This window comes from Balaenoptera ricei, chromosome 9, assembly GCF_028023285.1.
Source record: "Balaenoptera ricei isolate mBalRic1 chromosome 9, mBalRic1.hap2, whole genome shotgun sequence".
NCBI classification, from domain to species: domain Eukaryota; kingdom Metazoa; phylum Chordata; class Mammalia; order Artiodactyla; family Balaenopteridae; genus Balaenoptera; species Balaenoptera ricei.
The window spans coordinates 29,679,375-29,701,714 of record NC_082647.1 but is presented as its reverse complement, the minus strand read 5'-3'; the positions used below and the strand labels follow the sequence as shown (position 1 = coordinate 29,701,714).

At 37.9% G+C, this 22,340-nt stretch overlaps 1 protein-coding gene across 1 annotated transcript in view; it reads right to left on the bottom strand.

Moving 5' to 3' along the window:
• Positions 1 to 7,930: 7,930 nt before the first annotated feature.
• FAM3C (FAM3 metabolism regulating signaling molecule C) overlaps positions 7,931 to 22,340 on the bottom strand; it is a 46,890-nt gene continuing 32,480 nt past the window's right edge. Inside the window, exons 6-10 of the mRNA XM_059933515.1 lie at positions 18,558 to 18,616; positions 17,392 to 17,442; positions 14,822 to 14,906; positions 9,174 to 9,300; positions 7,931 to 8,580 (exon numbers count right to left, since the gene is read on the bottom strand). Coding sequence (XP_059789498.1) covers positions 8,491 to 8,580; positions 9,174 to 9,300; positions 14,822 to 14,906; positions 17,392 to 17,442; positions 18,558 to 18,616 — 412 coding nt within the window. The 3' untranslated portion in view covers positions 7,931 to 8,490. The remainder of the gene's footprint in view (positions 8,581 to 9,173; positions 9,301 to 14,821; positions 14,907 to 17,391; positions 17,443 to 18,557; positions 18,617 to 22,340) is intronic.

The window sequence follows — 22,340 nt, the reverse complement described above, 5'->3', positions numbered from 1 at the left end:
TTCTAAGGAAAGGGAGAGGTTCTTGTTTTGTTTTTTTTTTTTTTTGGTTGCTCACACAAGAGAGAGGGCAAACTTATTTCTCAGAATGCCCAGCAAAAGTCATCATTGGCTCTGATTGGTTAATGTGCCTATCCCTGAGCCAATCACAATGGCCATTGGGGATTGGGGTTGGATGATATACACTGATCATTTTAAAGCAATCAAGACCCATGCTGGGAAATGGCAGTGGGGTTCATGCCAACTAAACCCACATAGTTTGAGAATAGGAAAGGGATGAGTCCACAGAGAAAAACCAGGAGGTTATGTTACCATAAAGGGTCCTCTATGCTGGACGGTCCCCAGCTCTAGTGATGTGTTTAGGAAACAGCTTTCTGGTATCACATGGATCTGGCTCACTGCCAGACAATCGCGGTGGGTAAAAAGTGCCTTGATTTGTTCAAATGCCCTTTATGATGATAAGAGGGGAGGGGAGTTACACTCTAGTGTATTAATTTTCAATTTAGGAGTTCAACATTTTGTACACTTGGAACTGCTTAATAGAGGCAATGGTTAGAGGCAATGATGATTATCTTGAAATGTGATCAAGAAAAACGTATCAAACAGCATTATCTGTTATCTCTGGATAAGGAAGTTGGTTAATTAAAGCATTTCCCTGATAATAATACTTTACACAACACAAAAACACTTTGATTTGTTTGAATACAAATAATGGCATTATTTCCTTATTCATGATCTGGATGATAGTTGGTTTAGTTGTTGGTGGTTTTTTGTTTGTTTTTTAAGAAACTATGATAGTTATATTAAGAATACGATGGAATTGAACTATGTAAGTTAGATGTTATGACCCTATTGTGCAGCTTTGTAACCACATGATATTCACAGTAAATATTTTAGAAACACTTTAATTTTCTGAAGTACTGTCAGTACTGATGTGTTTGGTTTTACTTAAGATGTGGAACCAGAAGAGCTTTTCATGAAAATATTTATTTATAGGCAATTCGGTGAGCTGCTGGTATTTTTTTGCATCACCTTCCAAAGGCCATCAAATACTGAGGAATTAAACCCACCATTTGGAGCCAGTTAGTTACCAGAACACTATAATCCACTTAGCTGACTTGAAGGAAGAAAAATTCAAATCATATCTCCAGGAACCATGTATACTCGGCAAGACAAGACTTTCTTAAGGAAAATTGGCTAAGATCCTTGATTGTCTTTTAAATTTCAGTTTCAGTATAGACCAGATGTGACAAGTCATAACACTTCTTAGAGTAGGATAATGAGGTAAACTGAGAAGGACAAATGTGTGGCCCAGCATGAAAGGGAACACAGTGGTACACCAAGGACTCAACACCTTTGAAAAAGAAAATAATGTTAGTAAACACTTAGATAGCACTTACTATGTACCAGGCACTGTTCTAAGTAAATCGTATATATTAAGACATTCGATCCTCACGATAACCTCATAAAGTAGGTGCCATTATTGAGGTCCTTACTGTATAGAAACAGACACAGTAATGGTGAGGTAAGTAGCTGGCCCAGGTCACACAGAACAGACTAGCTTCAGAGACTGTGCCCTTAACCATCATATCGTTATTGCGCCTCTCACAGAAAGAAAATAGCACAGAGTTTACAGTATACCATTTAAAGGGGTTGGGGATTTGTAAACATAATGACAGTTACAGGGTGTTCCTCCCTGGTTTGATTATATAAACTTGGTTGAGAAGCTGGAGAGAAGTGATGGGAGAATTGAGGTCTTAGAATTCACCATGAAATGTAATTAAAATACACTGCCTCTTGATTTCTAAACTCTAAGTGATTTAAACTGCCTTCTATTTTAGATCCCAATGTGGTTGACAGTTGGATTATGCTTCAAGAGCCTAACAATCATTCCAAAAGGAAATGACTAGGGGTGAAGATCAAACTAATTTAGTGCGACATTAAATAAATACTTACATCCTTTTGATTGTTGTGCTTACAGCCAATTGTTACATAAGGTGTTATTTTTAAAAGATGGATGAAATTTACCATTGGTAATAGTTTACATCCACATCCAAAGAAAAACCAGTGGAGATGGTTTGCATGATTAAAATCTCTTGAAACAAAATCATGCTAGAAAGAGCAGCCTCTCCCACTTGTTGTAAAGGGAGAGTAATAATAAACGTGGACCAAGTCAACACAAAGTTTCACATGACTTTTAAATTTGCAGAAAAAAATGAAAGCATCTGATTTGTGTGCGAGAATTGGAAGAGCAGGGAGAACGGGGATATAGGGCTGCCTGTTTCCCTCTGTTAAACTGCCATTCTGAACCCTAGGGGTGATTCACCTCCAAAGAGGCCAAGAAGCCTTTCTCTTCTGCATGTCAGTAACAGCCGTCTGTGAACATGGCCCATATCCGCCCAGCTGTGTTTAGCCAAGAAAAAGGAAGGGTGACCCGTTATAGATCCTAATTACTCTTTGATAAAAGAGGAATATCACTAAATTTAACTGCATATTTAAACACACCTGAACTCTTCGTAACCAAGGAAAAGTGTAAATAAACAAAATGTAAGTCAATAATTACCTATTTATTTCTAGTCCATAATCTATACTTTTAAAAAATGTTTAAAAAATTTTGTCAGTTGTATTGTTTTTATATTTTCCCCAGCTTTATTGAGATATAATTGACATACAACACTGTGTATGTTTAAAGTCTTACCCATTTTAATTGCTTGATCTCAAACTCCCTGGCAAACAACTCATTTTTGCTCCACACGAGGCTCTATGCAAGCAAGGCAAGAAATAGCATATGGTAAGATAGCAACATGGGAAAACTGAAAAAGTAAATGTGATAAATCCTCTTTAACATGCCTGATATTTAATGGGTCCAGGCTTAACACTTTTACAAGCTGAAAGATAAATTTCTGAGAAAAAAATTCTCCCCTCTGCTAGCTTAAACACTTTTCTTCCCCCAAATGCCCAATTAATCACTTCTGGAGAAACTACACACTCTAAAATTTGTTGACTAAATATATTAACTACAATGTCAGAATTTCAATTGCCACAGTGCCTGTAACTGTGCCCATCCCACAATCCCAGTGCTATAGAACTGCAGGGAAACTTCTCCAGGGTATTTTCATAATGGGATTTGTTTTTCTTCATAATGGGATTTTAACAGTTCCACAAGAATTGGCTCTCAACCCCGTTCCCAGGCCAAAAGTTTCAGATGTCTATAGGAGTTGAAGTGTCACCTCATTTACTGATCTTAAATCTCAGGTCCTCTCCCTGAGGGAGAACAGAAAGTCATCCGGGAAAGGTGCACTCCCCTTTGGTCAAGGGCACACGGGCTCATTCCTCACACGTCAGGAAACCCTCACCATCCGCTCTTCTTCTTCCACCCAGGGCCTCCCCGTGAGAATCACAGCCCTCAGCGGCCACTGCCTTCCCCACGACTGAACATATTTCTACTCCTCAGCACCGTTTGCTCTCACTTCTCCTCTGCTCAGAGCTTGGACCTGCAAGACATTTTCTTTGAAATTCATTTCTATTCTTGTCAAACGAGGCACACAGTACTTCTCTAATCAGGTTCTCTCCACACGGGGCTGCAGAGGAAGCCAATTTCCAGGTCAGCCATCTCATTCCACTGGTGATGCAGAAGGCTAAGTAAGACCCGGCAAAGAATTCCTCGCCCCAGTACTGAGCTTGTTCATCCGATCAGGTGACATCCAAGCAGTAGCAACAGCACCTGCGTGGTAGGTAGACAAGCAGGACTGCATTTGAACACATAATGCATTGCTGAAAATGTGTCTGAAAGTCCAATGAATAAATTTCAAATAACAGACTTATAAGGAAAGTGTTGATCCCTGAAACCAAAAAAGAGGTTTCAAAGTTCTCATTCAAAATTCTTCTTTTGCCCAGGCACCCCTGCTGATAAGTAGGAACCTTCACAGGCCCTTTGAGCAAGAAGCAAATGCTGGGGTGCAAGGGGGTCAGCCGAGTCTCAGCATCTTCTCTGACCTGATGGCCGCCCCACCCCGCCGTGCGAGTTGGGTGGAGAGTTTGGAGGTTTTCGTGTGCTCTCTGGGGCTTCAGCAGAGTGTCCTGTGAGACTCAGCTGCTGCCACAGGAAGGAATCGGAAAACACTCCCTGCCTCTGGCTGAAGTCTCATAACTTCACATACTTGTGGGGGGCCAGCAAGTGAAACTATATCAATGTGATCATTTGAAATGCTAGCTGCATGGAGATACACAAAAGCTTGAATTCTGCACATGAAAGGGAGTTCAGTGTCAGAGTGGAAGGGTTGGTAGTATATAGTCAGGAGCTTGGAGGTTAAGGAGAACCTCGGGTGAATAGCTGTAGCCTCTCTCATGATCTTACTACCCTAGTCATTTAATGGTTCCCTTCTGGCTTGGTGTCTTGGTCTGTTCGGTCTGCTATAACAAAACACCACAGACTGGGTGGCTTATAAAGAGCAAATTTATTTCTTACAGTTCTGGAGACTGGGAAGTCCAAGATCAAGGTGTCAATAGATTCGGTGTCTGGAAACAGCCTGCTTCCTGGTTCACAGATGACCGTCTTCTCACTGTGTCCTCACATGGCAGAGAAGCCCAGCCAGGGAGCTCTCTGGGGTCTGTTTTATAAGGGCAATAATCCCGTTCGTGAGGGCTCCACCCTCACGATGTAATCACCTCCAAAAGGCCCCACCTCCAAATACCATCACATTGGGGATTAGGTTTCAACGTGTGAATTTTGAGGGGACACAAATATTCAGACCGTAACACTTGGTATGATGGGGCTGGAAAGCTAAAGAGGCTGACTTAACTTTCCTCTATGGCTAAAACATTACTAGAATGCAAAAGACATAGCAATAATAGAAATGCTAACAGCTGCATTTAAAGAGTAGTTCGTGTCAGGCATTTTGGTAAACACCACAAATACACAGTTCTATCCCAATTTTACAGGAGAGGATACTGACTTTCTCAAGGTCCTCATGTAGCTGATGGTGGAACCGAGACACGTACTCAGGCAGGTCTGTGTACTCTTAGCCAGTAGGCTACCCTGTCGAATTACAGAATTCTCTCCTCTTTAAGATTTTAGGCCCTGCTCCTCTCTGGTTATCAAGTGAAACAATATGGGATGATTATATGGAACATTAGAAGCTTGCAGGTTCATAAATCAATTTTCCCTAATAAAAGGGAGTATCTTTTGCCAACTGAGTTTCAACTTGTTCTTTCAATAGTCAATACACTCCAGTGGTAGGCATGATTTCTGCAGAGCTGAACAGGGAGCTTAGCAATGGCAGCCCGCTGTACCTGTGAACCAGCTGTACTGGGAAGACTGTCTTCGCTGTGTTACGTTTGCTTATAAACTACCCATGGAACAAACCCAAGAGAAACCTCTCTTCCGTCTCTACCCAAAGGGCTGGCAGTCCCTCTTCCTTTCTGAGCACTCCTAGAAGAGACATCTTAGTGTTGAAAGTGTTTCCTTCATACAGCTGCCCTCCAGTACTCTGCCCCTCACTGGACTGGAGGAAGGTTCTGGGGCAGGACACCTCTTAGATTCCAGACGGGCTTTCACCAGGCTGGCTGCACCATCCCTTGCTGCTCCCTGATACTCCCGGGCCAGGCCTGCCCGCTTTTCGCTCCATCTAACTCTTGATTTCACTGGAACCTCAAGAAAGGAGACGGGGACGGGGAGAGGAGCAATAGTAGAGGCTGAGGCCAGGTTAAACTGAGGGAGCTTTGAGGGAAACAGAGATTAACTAGCCATTGGCACACGCCAATCAAAAACCAAGTCTACAACAGAAAAATCATCCTGGGAAGAGACAGCAAAAGAACGCTTCTGAGGAATGCTTTAGAAGAAGTAAGATCTGGTACTTCATTCTACAACTCCTAATTTACATGCACTTATTGCTGTCGAAGGCCCAGTTGAAGAGGTTAAGTGGCAAATCTTTTTCCTGATCAATACAAGCAATTTTTCCCTTTCACATTCATTTTTTAAACGATTGTAAATGCATTTCCACTTTCAACTGCTCTACTAACTGAACACAGCACATTTCTCATTCTTTCATTTAAGAATGGGGAATGTCAATGAAACTGAATTAAACTATCATCTTTTGGGGGGGGTCAACCTATGTATAATTTGTATAAACTAAATATAAAGTGCATTTCAGGCTAAAGGCATTGAGCTTCTTCTGGCAAAAAATGATAATATATCAGCTAATTCATTTCAAAACAAATACAATATAGAAAGAACAATGATAAACTTTAATCAAATTAAAGTCAGGAATATAAAGATTCTGGCTCAATTTTTCTTTAATTTCCCCATATCACTTATTTTCCTACTGTCTTTGCTGAATTTTAACAGGCATATTATAATATACTTGTTCTGGGACAGCCTCTATGATTACAAATAAAAAATACACATCCATAAGTCCTTAAACACCATTTAAAAAACCAAAGTGTCAATGCCAAATTTTTGATTTTAATGAAAATTCTGAACATTAAATGAGCATTGCTGCATTTACAATGCTGATTTTTAAAAGCTACCTGAAAATAAAATACAGTAAAATTATTGCTTCCAAAGTTATGTTGACATAATGTATACAAGGCAGAATCGAAACAATAGCAAACTGCATGAAAGCAGTTACATAACCAATCTTTATCCCTTCTTTTGGCATTTTATACACCTCTACAAGGCTATCATGTTATAGTCCTTATCTTGAAAGGGATGTCCTGCCATCTAGATACTTAAATTCTACCCATGTTAAGATATATCCTGAGGATATTAGTGTGTTTACCCATAGGAATGACTTTAATTTTGCATGTTAAGCAGTACAATACACACTTGACAAACCTCAGTGTGAAGTTCTATAGGCATATTACTTTGCCAGATAATACAAAAAAATTCACAATGCAAAACCAAGAGTATTTATTCTCATTATTTTTAAAAAAAGCAACACTTATTTCACAATCCCTGGAACTGTAAAATAGCCATTCTTTTAATTTACAGAATTGAGGGAAGTATTTTAAATGTCAAAACATACATGCTGAATGTGATTTAGCGTATCAGCACCAAAAATCTGAAAAGTTTACAAAAATTGTTTAGATGTGTAAGGTGCATTTATTCATGAATTACATTCGGTTTGAGGGAAGAAACAGTACCCCCAAACTCACTGATGTTTAAGAAATAGCTGAATAACTTCCACCTTGGTTTACAGCAAAATAAAAAATACTGCTTTTAGTTTTTCTTATATAAGTCATCTAAAATTTAGATCCAAAATTGAAGTGCTGCCTTTTACTGGGAATAGCAGTTTGATCATTACATTTTTTATGTTCCAGTTTAAGATACTTCACACACAATAGATATTTAATGCCCTAAAAATATTTTAAAAACTTGAGTCATTTTGTGAACATCTGAAGTTAACAAAAGGTAGATCTCTTATATTTTTATGTAGAATTGGGTATAAAGTCATTGTGTGTCAAATAAAATTATTTTTTTAAACGGTATCAGTCCCAATCAGTAATCAGGACCTTTCTAAATATGTTGTTACCTTTTCAGGCAAAAATTACTCTTACGAAGTTAGATGAAAGTAAATACAGAATTTCTTGGTTTACAATCCAAAATTATTGTGACATTAAAACATGCCTCTTTCCAAACCACTTGGTCAATGCTGATGACACTTAAATAAGGAAAACTTAGGCCAGTATTGCTCTAACTATACTGACATGCTGCCCTGAATGACCTACCAAGGCTGGGGAAGGGACTTGGCCTGGTTCCTCAGCTCTGTGGAGTTGCCCGCCGCCCCCGTCTTACTCTATAGCTTATGCAAAATCAACTCATGCACACTATTAACTCAAAATCCAGCAAGCTACAGCCCTGATGCAACTACATTCATATATTTCCTCTTTACTGTGTACATTAAATGAAGAATTCTGTTGTGCTTTTCACATATTTGATACAAGTTTTCATATTTTATTTCTAGGTTTCTTGGGACGGGAAGAGAAAGACTAAGAAAAGAAATACAACAGGGGAGTCAGACTGTAAAGTAACATTACACACACAACTAGCCCAATATCTTTTTAATTTAAAAGATACTATCATCAAAAGGCCATATATATATATAAAAGAAAACAAAGTCTCCTCCCTAAAACCCATATTATTCCATGACAGATTTTTCACAGCGACTAGTATATAAATCAATACATTTTTCAAATCTGTTCAGTTATCCATTGTGTAATGCTTTTAGAATTAAAAGATGCCATTATCATCGCAGTCTGAACATTGTACCATTAGGGAGATGTGCTTAGAAATGGTTCAGTGATTTGCTCATTATGATGACTATTTACAAAGATGTCTATTTACGTTAGCAATAAATAATCCTGATATCAAAAGAGATAATGGTCATGCACACACCGAGATGGCTGCATGCTCTTAAAATATTTACATGTAGTTTTTCGGTTAGGGCTTTCCCATTAGCAAGTGAAAGTATGCTCCCTTCAATTTTCTCCACATCAGTCTTGCTTCTGGGGGATGCATCCTTCCATTTCTACAACTTCAGGCCATCCTTCATATTTGTTTGTGTCCTTATTGTTCTTTATGTGCTGTTGGAACACAATCATAGTATATAGTTTTTAAAACTTCAGCGAACTGCACATCTGCAATAACATACTTATGCGTACTCACTTCAGTAACACTTCTATCAACATATAAATTATTGTTCAATATATTAAATGAGCAACGCTTGGGGTCTGGCATGTAGTAGCAGACCTTCAAATAACAGCTGAAAGAACAAAACACTGCAGATGGTCTTTAAAGGATCATTTGTTGGTCAAAAGTAGGTTTACATTCTACTGAGTTCTAAAGTATTTCTAAACTTAATTGATTACAGTAACAAAAGTTCAATTAAAATCTTTAATAACCAACTTCCTAAAAGGCTTAAGATAAAACTAATCATATGCCAATGCACTGTCATGTAGGAAAAAAATTTTCATGCAGAATTGACTATTTTTAAGTTTAAAATCAAAATAGTGCCACGGTGATTTCAAATACTTGATTACCAAGAACCTATGAAAAACACATAAACATATTTAATGTCTGCTTTATCTAAGTTTCAAATAACTGGGATAGGAATAGGTCCTGCATGGTTTCACACAACTGCTTTTGTCCATTAATTATGAAAGCCTAAGACACTAACCTGTTCAAAAGGGCTTTTTGTCTTAATGCCTTTTCCACCACAGAAGACCCAGTTGTCTCTAAAACCAAGATGAGTAATAGACGTACTCCCCAGTTCAGCAATGAGCTGCCGGGCCTCATCATTGAGTCTTAAAGAGGGAGAAAAAGAATAATACAATAAATGTAGTGCCCTGTATGTTATCTAAGTAATACTGATACAGTTAGGATACTTAACATACAACCATGAAATAAATGAGAGAATGCTGGCTTAGATAAGAGAACATAAAAAAAAAATTTTATCAGAGTAACATTCCTACTATTTGAGTTCTTTTTTTTTTTAATGAATTTTTTTTTTTTTTTTTTTTTTTTTGCTGCACGGGGTCCTCATTGCTGTGCGCGGGCTTTCTCCAGTTGTGGCGAGCAGGGGCGACGCTCCGTTGTGGTGCGCGGGCTTCTCATTGCGGGGGCTTCTCTTACTGTGGAGCCTGAGCCCTAGAGCGTGCGGGCTTCAGTAGTTGTGGCTCGCAGGGTCTAGAGCGCAGGCTCAGTAGTTGTGGTGCACGGACTCAGTTGCTCCAAGGCATGTGGGATCTTCCTGGACCAGGGATCGAACCTGAGTCCCCTACATTGGCAGGAGGATTCTTAACCATTGTGCCACCAGGGAAGTCCTATTTGAATTCTTTAGTGATGAAAGCCATGAAATCTAGAAATTAATTTCAAGTTCATACTATTTAGAAGTACCTTTTAGGTGTCTTTATTTCACAACAACAATTCATTTTCATTTATATCCATCAAATAAATAAGAGAAACTGTAGTCAGCAGGTGCCTATTCAGGTTAATCCAAGATCTTAAGCAACCAACATCTTTGTAAAATTAAAAATCACTTTGAATCTCCACTAAACCCTTTGTAAATTACATTTGAATAGAATAAAGGTAAATGCTGATAGAAATTTGGATGTTTCTAACACCAGATGTTTTATTTAAAAGAAAATGAATTTTGAGAATAGGGATATAAATTCTACTTCAGAGACAACTGCCAAGTGGTTTTTTAATAAAAATGAAAATATTAACCACATAGCGGCTAAGAAAGGGCAGTGACAAAAGGCAACTGCTAGGGAAACAGCTAACTGAAAGATGCCTTTAAGGAATTTTGTGTAGGTTCTTATCCTAATGTTGAGTGAGTCTCCATCTCTCCTCTGTCTCAAAAGGGAGAAGAAATTCAGAAGATACGTGCTGGTTGTAGAGCCAAAAAAAAAAAAAACACAAAAAGATAACTAAGGGACACCTGTGCAGGTATCTGGCCAGTAAGTCCTCTGTATCACCCAAAAGACGGCATTTATAGGTCAATTAGAGAGGTTTGTTCTTCTAAAATCTGAGGCAAGGCAAGTTTTATATTTGCAAATAAGTGGAGGATCATTGGCTGCAAAATAGCCGGAGGGCCAGTGAGGAAGGCGCCTGTTTATCCTGCAGCCTTCTTTGAAGCAGCCCATGCTAATATCAGCTGGCTCCTTTAATGTATAAATGAAAGAAACATGAGGCGCAACAGTTCTAATGTAACTTACTTGAAGATAAACGGGATACTTTATGTTAAAAAAAGCTTCATAAACAGGAAAGAGCTACATATGTTATTAGCCTTCCACAATTATACAAACCACATCCATGGGGCAGTGGAGCTGTTTTAACCATAGCTTGGGCACTGCTATCCTCCTGGGGGAAGTTCACTAGAATCAGTGAGAAAATCAGGGGCAGCCCTGGAATATTTAGCCTTTCAGACTCATCTATGTAAAGCGATGCCTTTATAATCAAGGGAAATAAAAATAAATGAAATGGCTGTGCAAAAGGACCAGTGAACCATCTTCAGCCTCTGAAGATTTTGAGACCTTCACAGAGAACCACGTGTACCCGAGTCTGACCTTCTCCCCAAAGTCTGTCTGTAGCTGTGTTTCCTGTACCCATCCTTACATGAATTAGCTATCACTTCCATTCGTCTGCTCACTTGATAAGCAACTTGTATATTAGAGGGACATTCCCAGAAAGTATTGTCTGAACCCTGTTTTCTTGTTTCTAAATCGTGTTAGGATGTCATGGATCTGCAGACTGTCATATTCTACTCTTTAGTTTATCCAAATGTTTTATTTCTGGCTCCTTAATTAGAACATTTTACTTGCATCATCAGTACTAGTAGTGAGTTTTGCTGCTTTATCGAGAACAAATGGTGTTGAAGTACAGAGGTCCTGCTAACTGGGCAGCGTAATGACAACCTCCTGGAGGAAAGCCTCAGGGCTTGATTCAGTTACATCTCAGAAAAATCACAAATTGCACCTCACAGGCTTCGGGGTTGCTCATAAATAGCTGAACGTTAGGTTCACAAATGCCAAGAGATTGCTTCATACACAAAAACTGCTTGCAAAGTAGGTGGTTATCCAAATGCAGGCCTGGCCCCCAGCCAGAAGTACATAAATTTTTTTCTTATCTAAAAATTTTTACATCAATTAAATATATTGAAGGGCAGTCATTTTTCCTTCTGTACTTCCAAATTTCAGAAGTGGTCATTTTGATCTGTATGAATAAACTAAGCCAATTTAGCCAAAGATCTAGAAGCAACTTGAAACTTAGCTTTGCATTTTGATCCCGTTAATCTTTCCTTACTTTTCAATGAGAACACCCTTAGGTCCTGTGCAAAAAAGGGTTAATAAAACAGGCCTTAGAAAGCCCTAATAGCAAGACTGGTCCTTGGCTGGCATCTAGAAACTGGGATTTGGGGAGGCTCCCCCCATTCACAGAACTGATCAGAATGGTTCACTGTGTCTAAACTGTACAAACAATACAGTTTATGCTGAACACCTACTTTCTGTCTGGGAGTCTGGAATTCTGGGATATGTAAGGCAGAGGGTGCCTCCGTGACCAGCTCCCAGTAAAAACCCCGGGCCTTGAGTCTCCAATAACCTTCCCTAGTGGACAGCATTTCATAGTGTCGTCACAATTTGTTGCTGGAGGAATTAAGCATGTCCTGTGTCACTCCACTTGGGAGAGGAACTCGAGCCTGGCTTCCTCCAGACTTTGCTCTCTGCTAGTTCCCTTTGCTGATTCTGCTTTGTATCCTTTTGCTGTAGCAAATCATAGCAGGGAGTGAGCAGGTCTGTATGCTGGGTCCTGTGCCTCTTCCCAGTGAATCATCAAACCTGGGGGTGGTCTTGGGCACCCCTGACACATGTCCCTGTGTATATCTAACGATAGATTTAGAACAAGACAACTTTCTCAATAATTTCTAAAGTTTTCTAATCTGCCTATGTAGAATCTGGGGGATTTTTATTATTCCTTTTTGGTATCTTTTACGTAACTAAGTAAAAGATGATTTCATGTTTCAAAAAGAAGTTTAAAACCCTGCAACACAGCCAATATTTTGAGCATTTGATACAGTAGGTATCAAAATGTCCCATTTCTTTAAAAGGCAGTGTAGTGTAACTAATATATTTATACATAGCATTAATTTTGGAGATACAACTGACCCTTGAACAACATGGGTTTGAACTACCTGAGTTCACTTACATTGTGTGATGGGTTCAAACTGAGAAAAGGAAGTGTGCAAAAATACAAGGCAAATCATGTTACTAATGACAAAACTTTTAATACTACTACTACCAGGAAGACCTGAGTGCTCAAAATGAGATGAGACTCATACAACTACTGAAGGCCACAGAGAGAACTTTTGCTACCAAGTACAAATAATGAAGGGACCCACTGTTTCACAAGAATGATAAAGTATCAAGATCAAAGCACAACTGTCTTTTCCAGGGAGGCAAACACTCTTCGATCAACATAAAAAGGGAAAAGTAGTTCAGGAATGTCCATATTAAGTGCTTTAAAATAAATTTAAGCCGCCAGGCCCACACATGTCACACACTTAAATTCTTAAGGAACTTATTAATAAAGTCTTCAAGGTTGTGTCGGTTATTTTAGAAGCATCATGGAAAATGAAGATGCTAAGACAGTTAGTTAAATATTCCAGTTTTCAAAAAAGACAAGGAAAATTTTAAAAACAATGGTCCAATAAAACTAATTCTAACTCCTAGCAAAATTCTAGAATGGATTAGAAATTTTAGAATGGATCTCCTGTGAGTATTACACAAAGAAGAAAAGAAAGCGAGGGAGGGCTTCCCTGGTGGTGCAGTGGTTACGAATCCGCCTGCCAATGCAGGGGACATGGGTTCGAGCCCTGGTCCAGGAAGATCCCACATGCTGCAGAGCAACTAAGCCCGTGCGCCACAACTACTGAGCCTGCGCTCTAGAGCCTGCAAACCACAGCTACTGAGCCCGTGTGCCACACCTACTGAAGCCCGCGCGCCTAGAGCCCGTGCTCCGCAACAAGAGAAGCCACCGCAATGAGAAGCCCGTGCACCACGACGAAGAGTAGCCCCCACTCACAACTAGAGAAAGCCCGTGCGCAGCAACAAAGACCCAACGCAGCCAAAAATAAATAAATTAATTAATTTAAAAAAAAAAAAAAAAAAAAAAGAAAGAGAGGGAGTAGCCGGAAGGAGCAGGAATAAATAAAGCCAAGTTAACATCATCTCATATATTTCAGATTTAGAAGAGGTTTTGGGGCAGTAGATCAGGGTATTATAATTAGCATCGTTCATGAATTTCAAGTGAGTATCTGATGGTCTCAGAAAATAAAATAATTAAACAGCAACTGAATGGTATGCCTATCAGGATACAGTGGAAACCGTCTGAAAAGTAGTTTCTGCAGGTGATGAATAGATGAATCCCTTGGAGGCGGCCTCCAGCTGGTGGCACACTGCCTGTGGTAAACATGTTTGCCAATGACTTAGATTTAGACACCTGAATGACTCTGGAGAGAGTACGAAGCCTGGGCCATGGAAACCTCATAGGACAAACGTCAGAATCAAGACCAAGTGGGCCAATAACAGCAAAATTAAATTTAACACGGATATATGAATATAAAGTCCTTCATTCACATTAAACAAAAGCAAGTTCTGAATGGGGAGGAAGACCTGACTTGGCAGTGGTTTAAAAAAAAAAATCTGAGATCAAATGAGAAGATCTGATAATTTAAGTTGACCAAAAATGTGATGTGACTGCCAAAAGAAAACGAATGCAACACTAGTCTCCATGAATATTAGACGTAATTTCTCAAACATGGTGAGCTAGCATCTCCATTGTACCCTGTACTGGCCAGACCACATCTGGGAACACTATGTCCAACTTGGGGCACCATTTTAAGAGAGACAATAATCACCTAGAGAATGCCCAAGAAATGCAACCAGGAGGGTAAAATGACCTAGAAACTTAACATGGTAAAAGATTAAAAGAACCATTACAGTTTTAAAGTGTGTTCACGGAACACACTTCGGGAAATGCCATAAAAAAATGCTACTTAAGAATATTATTGTCAGAGAAAACTATATAGTTGTTAAAAACAGAACATAAAAGAGTATAACAAACTTCATGTATAATGTGATTCTAATTTCACAACAATATATCATGATAAATACAAGAAAGAAGAAAGCAAAATAAAATGTTAATGGTGTTTATCTGAAAGTTGGATTACTTTGCTCTATATTATAAATTTTTTCATTGAAAATGTATTTCTTATATTATTATAAATTATAACTCCGAAAAGTTGCATAAATTTTTAAGTTTACATACTTGGTTGCTCCATCATCATATGTTCCCATTAAGACTATTGTTCCATCTTGAATGGCCTTCAGAAACTCAATAAATGGGGCCACATCTGAAAAAAAAGAAAGGGTTGAGGGTTGGTTTTTTGTTTTTTTTTTTAAATGACTGAGTAACCATCATGATAATCTCTAAAAAGTTAGTAATATAAAAAATGAAGTGCTTGTAAATCAATAATTTCTAACGTAGAGTAACCAAAAGAAAGAGAAATCTTATGAACAGGTTAAAAATTAAGTTTCCCATCAACTTAAAATTTCCCAATCCTGATTCATCCTGTATGTTTTTTATACTGATATTCCAGGGGTGAAATGAAAAAACCATAGTAAAGTCATATTAAAGCATGACTTATGATTTAAAGTAAGAAATTTAGGGAAGCAGGAGAAAGGCTCATGGACTCCCTGAGTACATGGCAAATTGTTTGCACAGATACTTTTCTAAAAATGAAGATAGAGAACTTTTACTTAATGCACAAAAGGATCTGTAATTTAAAAAAATATATAAATATGTATACAGTTGACCCTTGAACAACAGAGGTTTGAACTCAGGAGTCCACTTATACGCAGATTTTTTTCAATAAATAGTACAGTACCACATGACCCACACTTGGTTGAATCCGCGGATGCATAACTGCAGATATGGAGGGCAAATTATGTAACCTGAGCATCTGCAGATTATGGGTTATCCGTGGAGGGTCCTGGAACCAGTCCCCTGCAGATACAAGGAACAACTGTATACACACACACACTGATTTAAAGAAACTCCTGGGCATATCTACTTACTATAAACTAGAGGAAGGAATGTAGGTAAGTTATCACTAAAAGCCAAACTAATTAAGGTAAATATTGCAGTCGTTATCTGCTTCATCTAGTGTATCAAGATTCACAAGGGCTTAAACACCACTTCAGTGACAATAAACTGATGATGCCAAAGAGGCTGATCAGGTACTGCAAATCATTCTACATCTTGAACTCCTCACAATGTCAGGTTTCCTTACAGCCCCCAAGTCTAATACTACTTCAAAACTGGGTTCCTTCAAATCTACTCAGTTTCTTTCCACAGCAAAGATTCCAAAGATTTTCTCTAACTGAACTCTATCTTAAAATAATAGCATTCTTAATTCAGAAAAAATGTAACAGAGCAGCTAACAAATCACTTCAATTTAAATCCGAAGATGGCAGTAAATTGCAACTTCTTCTTAATTTGAGGAGTATTTTTAGCAGTAGTTAATCCACCTGAGATGAAATACCAGAGCTTCTGGTCACATGACTGATTTCAACAATAGTTTTTTGTTTTTTGTATTTTTATAAATTTATTTATTTATTTTTATTTTTGGCTGCATTTGGTGTTCGTTGCTGCGCACGGGCTCCCTCTAGTTGTGGCGAGCGGGGGCTACTCCTCGTTGCGGTGCGCAGGCTTCTCATTGTGGTGGCTTCTCCTGTTGCAGAGCACGGGCTCCAGGCGTGGGGCTTCAGTAGTTGTGGCGCACGGGCTTAGCTGTTCCCCGGCATGTGGGATCTTCCCGGACCAGGGCTCAAACATGTGTCCCCTGCATTGGCAGGTGGACTCCCAACCACTGCGCCACCAGGGAAGTCCCAACAATAGTTTTTAAGAGTTTTTCCATGCAATAAATTTTGGTAGAACCAATTACGCCTTTAGAATCTAAAATTGATGGTACATTTTAAGTTTACACAGTTTTGACAGCTATGCAAAGTCCTTCTGATCTCATTTAAAAACTAAATAATACGTGCATTATCTCATTACAAGTTGAAGAAATATTAGAAAAGCTGAATGGTCTGAAAACAAGATAAATTTCAGGAAGCCTAACAACTGCTGGCTTCCAGGGAATACACAAAGCGGATGAGGATGGGGAGGTGCAGGGGAGAGCCTCAACTTAGGAAAGAATCAAAAGATAAATCAGTGTTGGCCTTCCTTCTTTCGGGCACATTCTTCTTTGAGGTGCCAGTTCCTTCCCCTCTGCATGCTGGTGTCTAACTTCCACCTGCTCCTTGAGGAACTTCCAAATTAGGAAGATTATCTGTGGATTGTTCTAAGTCCAGTAAACTAGAAAGGAAATTCCATTCCTTCTCTCAAATATTCATCTACTTGAATAATAATCCTGGTTATAAACTTAGTTTTGAGACTGAAAAATCATATGAAAAGAAATCAATTCAGTCAGCTAAGAATGCTTATACTGGTTATGTCCTTCTTCAAATTACTTTTTCTTTTAGAAATTTCAGGCAGAAACCTAGAAGAGCCCAAAGCTTTGAATTAGTTGTCCTGCAAAAAATAGGACTCAGATTTTAAAAAATCTCAATTGTGATATTATTGCTCTTAATTACACATCACCAACAATTTTTATAAAAAGCAAAGTGTATGCAGTATGACGGATCACTTAAATATAGCTAGACATTCAGTGAAAAGAAAGAGTAATCAAATGAACTAACACAAAATTAGTACCATTATTTTCTCATTAATGGGCTACATTATATTGATGTGATTCAGTGCCAGCAACAGAACAGTTATATGTTATTCACACTTACTTCCTCCCCACATGTCAAAATATCTGGTGTCTATTAGATCTCCTGTTTTTCCTGAAAGAGAATGAATTCATAGCAAATTATGCAACTGAAATATACTCTACACTATATAAGACAAATGATCTTATCCAATGATTGATGTGAATTCATTAGCAGAGGAAGAATTATTATGCCAAATACTTAAAATTTGAACTGTATGCATCTGAAAATTTTTTCTAAAAGGGTATTTTTTGAATAGGACTTTCTCACTAATCTTGTAAGCTGAAGAGTAGCAAAGAGAAGTTCACTATTGACTGTAGACCATTCGAAGTTAGATATTTTTCATCTGTATGTGTTACCATCTTCCCTTATTTTAAAATTACCCCAAAATACATAAACCTTTAAAAAAAACCCATGAATCCATGCTATTTTCTATCGTCAAAGCCATCTTTCAAAAAAATTATATTTAATTCCCTTTGAAAAAATTTTTTTTGCTATCAATTAAATAGACAAATACCTATAGAACATTTTATACCTAAGAAAATGAAGAAAGTAGAAACACAAAAATGTATCTCTTGTGAAAGAAGTAAACAATATTTACCTACACCGTGAACTGGAGAAGGTGGCTGTGGTTTATAATCACCCTATACAGATTTACAAGGGTGACTGTCCCAGAAAGAGAAGATGAGTATGCAGTTGAGTCTCACTTCATGGGTTCATATTTTCAGATGTGATTTTGCAAGAACACTCGAGATGTTCAGGATTCAGTGTGGACGATACTGAAAAATTACAATCGACTCCTACTCTTCACTCAGCCCCACACCCCATCCAATAGTCCACCACGCTCTGTCATTCTACAAACCCTCATTCATGTCCATCTATATTATGTTAGGATTCCAAAATCTGCAGCAAGGATTCATCAATTTAATGTTAGATTGGTTGTATCCTGACAATCTCATGGGAAGTTCTCTACTCACTGGACAGCAAGCTGGATGCTTCCAAGAAAGCATGCTATAAATACTGAGATGCAGAGTCTTGACCTATAGTTGGTGCTTTGGGAGGGTGCGGGGAGGGCTTTAATGTCAAGCCTGGCTCTTTCTGACCTGATCTCTTGATATTCGAGTGCATTTTACTTTGGGACATATGAATATCCACTGAGTACATTCATAAGCTAAAATAATTATTCTTACCATTTACCAAGGCAACATTGATCCCTCTTCCAACATTATTCTTAACACCACTCATTAAACTGAAGGGGGAAAGTCAAGACAAATTTAGAATTAGATATTGAACATAAACATACATTAGAGAAACAAAGCCATCCATGACAAAAAAAAAAAAAAAGTTGGGGATGTTATACATACGTACAATTGTTTCGTACTGCAGTGGAGACTGAAAGGTCTCTACCAAGTCAGAGAAGAGAGTCTAATGTTGAATAATTTTAAAGCAATGTTCTTAAATAAGATTTCATGAATAGAAATATATATTAGAAAGTATTAGTGCTGAAATACTAGACTACTTCTTGCTGCTCTGTGTGTCAGGTTATGAAATACCATTTTAGAAAATCCTTCAAACATGTGGACATTATGCACATAGTCTGCACCATCCTCAAGGGGACAAACAAGGGTAACCTCTTTTCTACTTTCTGCAATACCAATGTGACATGAAACAGAAGCGAGATGCTACTAAAATCTTTTATAATCTGAGAGCAAGAAGAATTTAACTTAATTGTGAACATTCTCTTAGTGATTACCAAGGCAAAATTTCTCAATACCCAGAAGAAGGAATATTGTATTCATACAATTACTGCATCTAACCATAAGACTTGTAATGTCATTCTGCGGTAATCAACCACTAGCAGCTCACAGACCATGACATAAAGATAATAAATACCGTGAAACAGAAGGTATGAATAAAACATTTGCTTGTTATCAGTTCAGTTTGTTGAATCAGAATTATTAAACTAAAATTGTAGGTACCTTTTATTCTAAAAATTCCCAGTGATGTGCTGTTCAATGATTAACAATCATTGAGGTTGGTTTGAGGTTGGTGGAGAGGGGGGAGCTGCATATGTGTGAACACACACAACCGTATTCATATATGATACATCTATCTATCTATTCTTTATCCATGCATCAACAGACATTTAGATTGTTTCTATCTCTTACCTATTGTGAATAATTACATTCCCAACCAATGATATAAGTTTATTATAAATTTTACTGACAGAAAGGATCTGTAGCACACATTTTACAAATAATAAAATATATACTTTATTATAAATTTAACTTAGCCATTGATTCTCACAGAATGTGTTAGGCGATTTTCATAGAACTCATCTGTGTTTAACCTATGGTTGCAAGTGATGAATGAGTAAAATTCTAATACAAAAGTTGGATGCTATTTCATTTAAAGAGTAAGACAAAGTAAGAAAAAGCTGAAACAGTGAACAATAAAGACATATGTTGGAACTTCCCTTGTCTGTCAATGATGTGCATGATGTTTTTGTTGAATCATGTAATAAGTTTTCAAATACTAGAAGACAATTTTCTCAAAAAAAAGAATAAAATGGCAGGCTTAAGCCCTAACATGTCAATAATTATAATAAATACAAATAGTTCAAACACATCAAATGAAAACAGAAATTGGCACAGTGGATTAAAATAAGACCCAACTACACGCTGTCTACAAGAAACAAGTAGAAACAACCCAGAAGTCCACAAACTAATGAATGGATAAAACGTGACATATCTATACAATAGAATATTATTCAGCCATAAAAAGGAATGAAGCACTGATACATGCTATAACGTGGATGAACCTTGAAAACACTATTCTAAGTGAAGAAGCTGATCACACAAAAAATCTACATAGTATATAATACCATCTATATAGAATTTCCAAAATAGGTAAATCTATACACAGAAAAGTAAACCTGGTGGTTACTTAGGGCTGGTCGGCGGGGAGGGGAGACGGAGTAGAATGGGATGGGAATGGAACAGGAGGGCAATAGCTAAAGGACACAGCATTTCTTTCTGAGGTATGATAGTGTTCTAGAACTGACTGTGGTGATGGTTGCACACATCTGTGAATACATTAAAAACCACTGGTTGTATACTTTAAAAGAATGTATTGTATGGTATATGAGTTGTATCTCAATAAAGCTGTTTAAACAAAAGAAAGCAGGAGTGGCTATATTAACATCAATTAAAATACCAAGCAATCAAGATATAAAATATGTGAAGCAAACTCAGATAGAACTGACAGGAGAAACAGACAAATCTACAATTACAGTCGGACATGTCAATACCCCTCTCTCTACAGCTGATAGACAGAAAATTAAAAAGGGTATAGAAGAACTCAACAGCAGCATTAACCAACAGGGTCTAATTGACATTTAAAGAACACTGTACCCAACAACAGCAGAATACACATTCTTTTCAAGTACCCATGGAGCATACACTATGATAGACCATATCACGGGCCATAAAGTAAACCTCAACAAATTTAAAAGAATTGAACTCATACCAAATGTGCCTCCGACCACAATGAAATCAGAATCAAAGATAACAGGAAAATCACCAAACACTTGGAAACTAAGCAATATACGTCTAAATAATCTATGGGTCAAAGAAGCCTGAAGTGGAATTAAAAAACACATTGAAAACACAACTTATTAAAATTTGTGAGGCATAGCTAAAAGAGTACTGAGATTGAGGAATTTATAGCACTAAGTGCTCACATTTAAAAAGAAAGTTTCAAATGAATAACCTAAGCTCTCATCTCACAAAACTAAAAAGAAACCTAAAGCAAGCAGAAGGAAAGAAATTAAAAAGAGCAGAAATCAAGGGAACTGAAAAGAGAAAAATAGAGAAAAATCAATGAAACAAAAAGCTGGTTCTTTGAAAAGGTCAATAAAATTAACAAACCTTTAATAAGACTGACAGAGAAAAAAAAGACACAAATCACCAATATCAAGAATGAAATGGGCGACTTCCCTGGTGGCGCAGTGGTTAAGAATCACGCCTGCCAATGCAGGGGACATGGGTTCGATCCCTGGTCCAGGAAGATCCCACATGCCGCGGAGCAACTAAGCCCGTGTGCCACAACTACTGAGTCACAACTACTGAGGCCGCGCGCCACAACTACTGAAGCCCAAGCATCCTAGGGCCTGCACGCCGCAACTGAACCCACACGCTGCAACCACTGAAACCCACGCGCTCTAGGGCCTGTGCTCCGCAACAAGAGAAGCCACCACAATGAGAAGGCTGTGCACCACAATGGAGTAGCCCCCACTTGCCAAAACTAGAGAAAGCCCGCGTGCAGCAACAAAGACCCAACGCAGCCAAAAATAAATTAAAAAAAAAAGAATGAAATGGGATGTCCCTATAGACCCTGCAGATAGCAAAAGGATAATAAAGGCATACTATGAACAACTCCACACATGTAAATTTGACAACTTAGATGAACTGGACCAATTCCTGAGCTAGTACAAACTAACACAACTCATCCATTATGAAATAGGTCATTGAAATAGTCCTATAACTATGAAAAATATTGAATTTGTTTATAAACTCCCCCCACCCCCAAAATCTCTAAAGCCCAGAGAGTTTCAGTGGAGACGTCTACCAAATGTTTTTAAAAAAAGAAGTAACACCAACTCTACACAAACTCTTTCCAAAAACACAAGTGAAGGGTATACTTCTCAATTTATTCTACAAAGCCAGTATTACAATGATACCAAAACCTACAAGAAAACAACAAACCAATAAGCCTCAATAAAATACAGGCAAAAATCCTTAACAAAACATTAGTAAATGGAATTCAGCAGTATATTTTTTAAAAATTATCATAAGCCATGACTAAGTCAGGTTTAGTCTACGGATGAAAGGTTAATTATTTGAACAGTTAACGTAATCCACTATATATTAACAGGCTTCAGAAAAATCACATGATCATCTCAATGCAGAAAA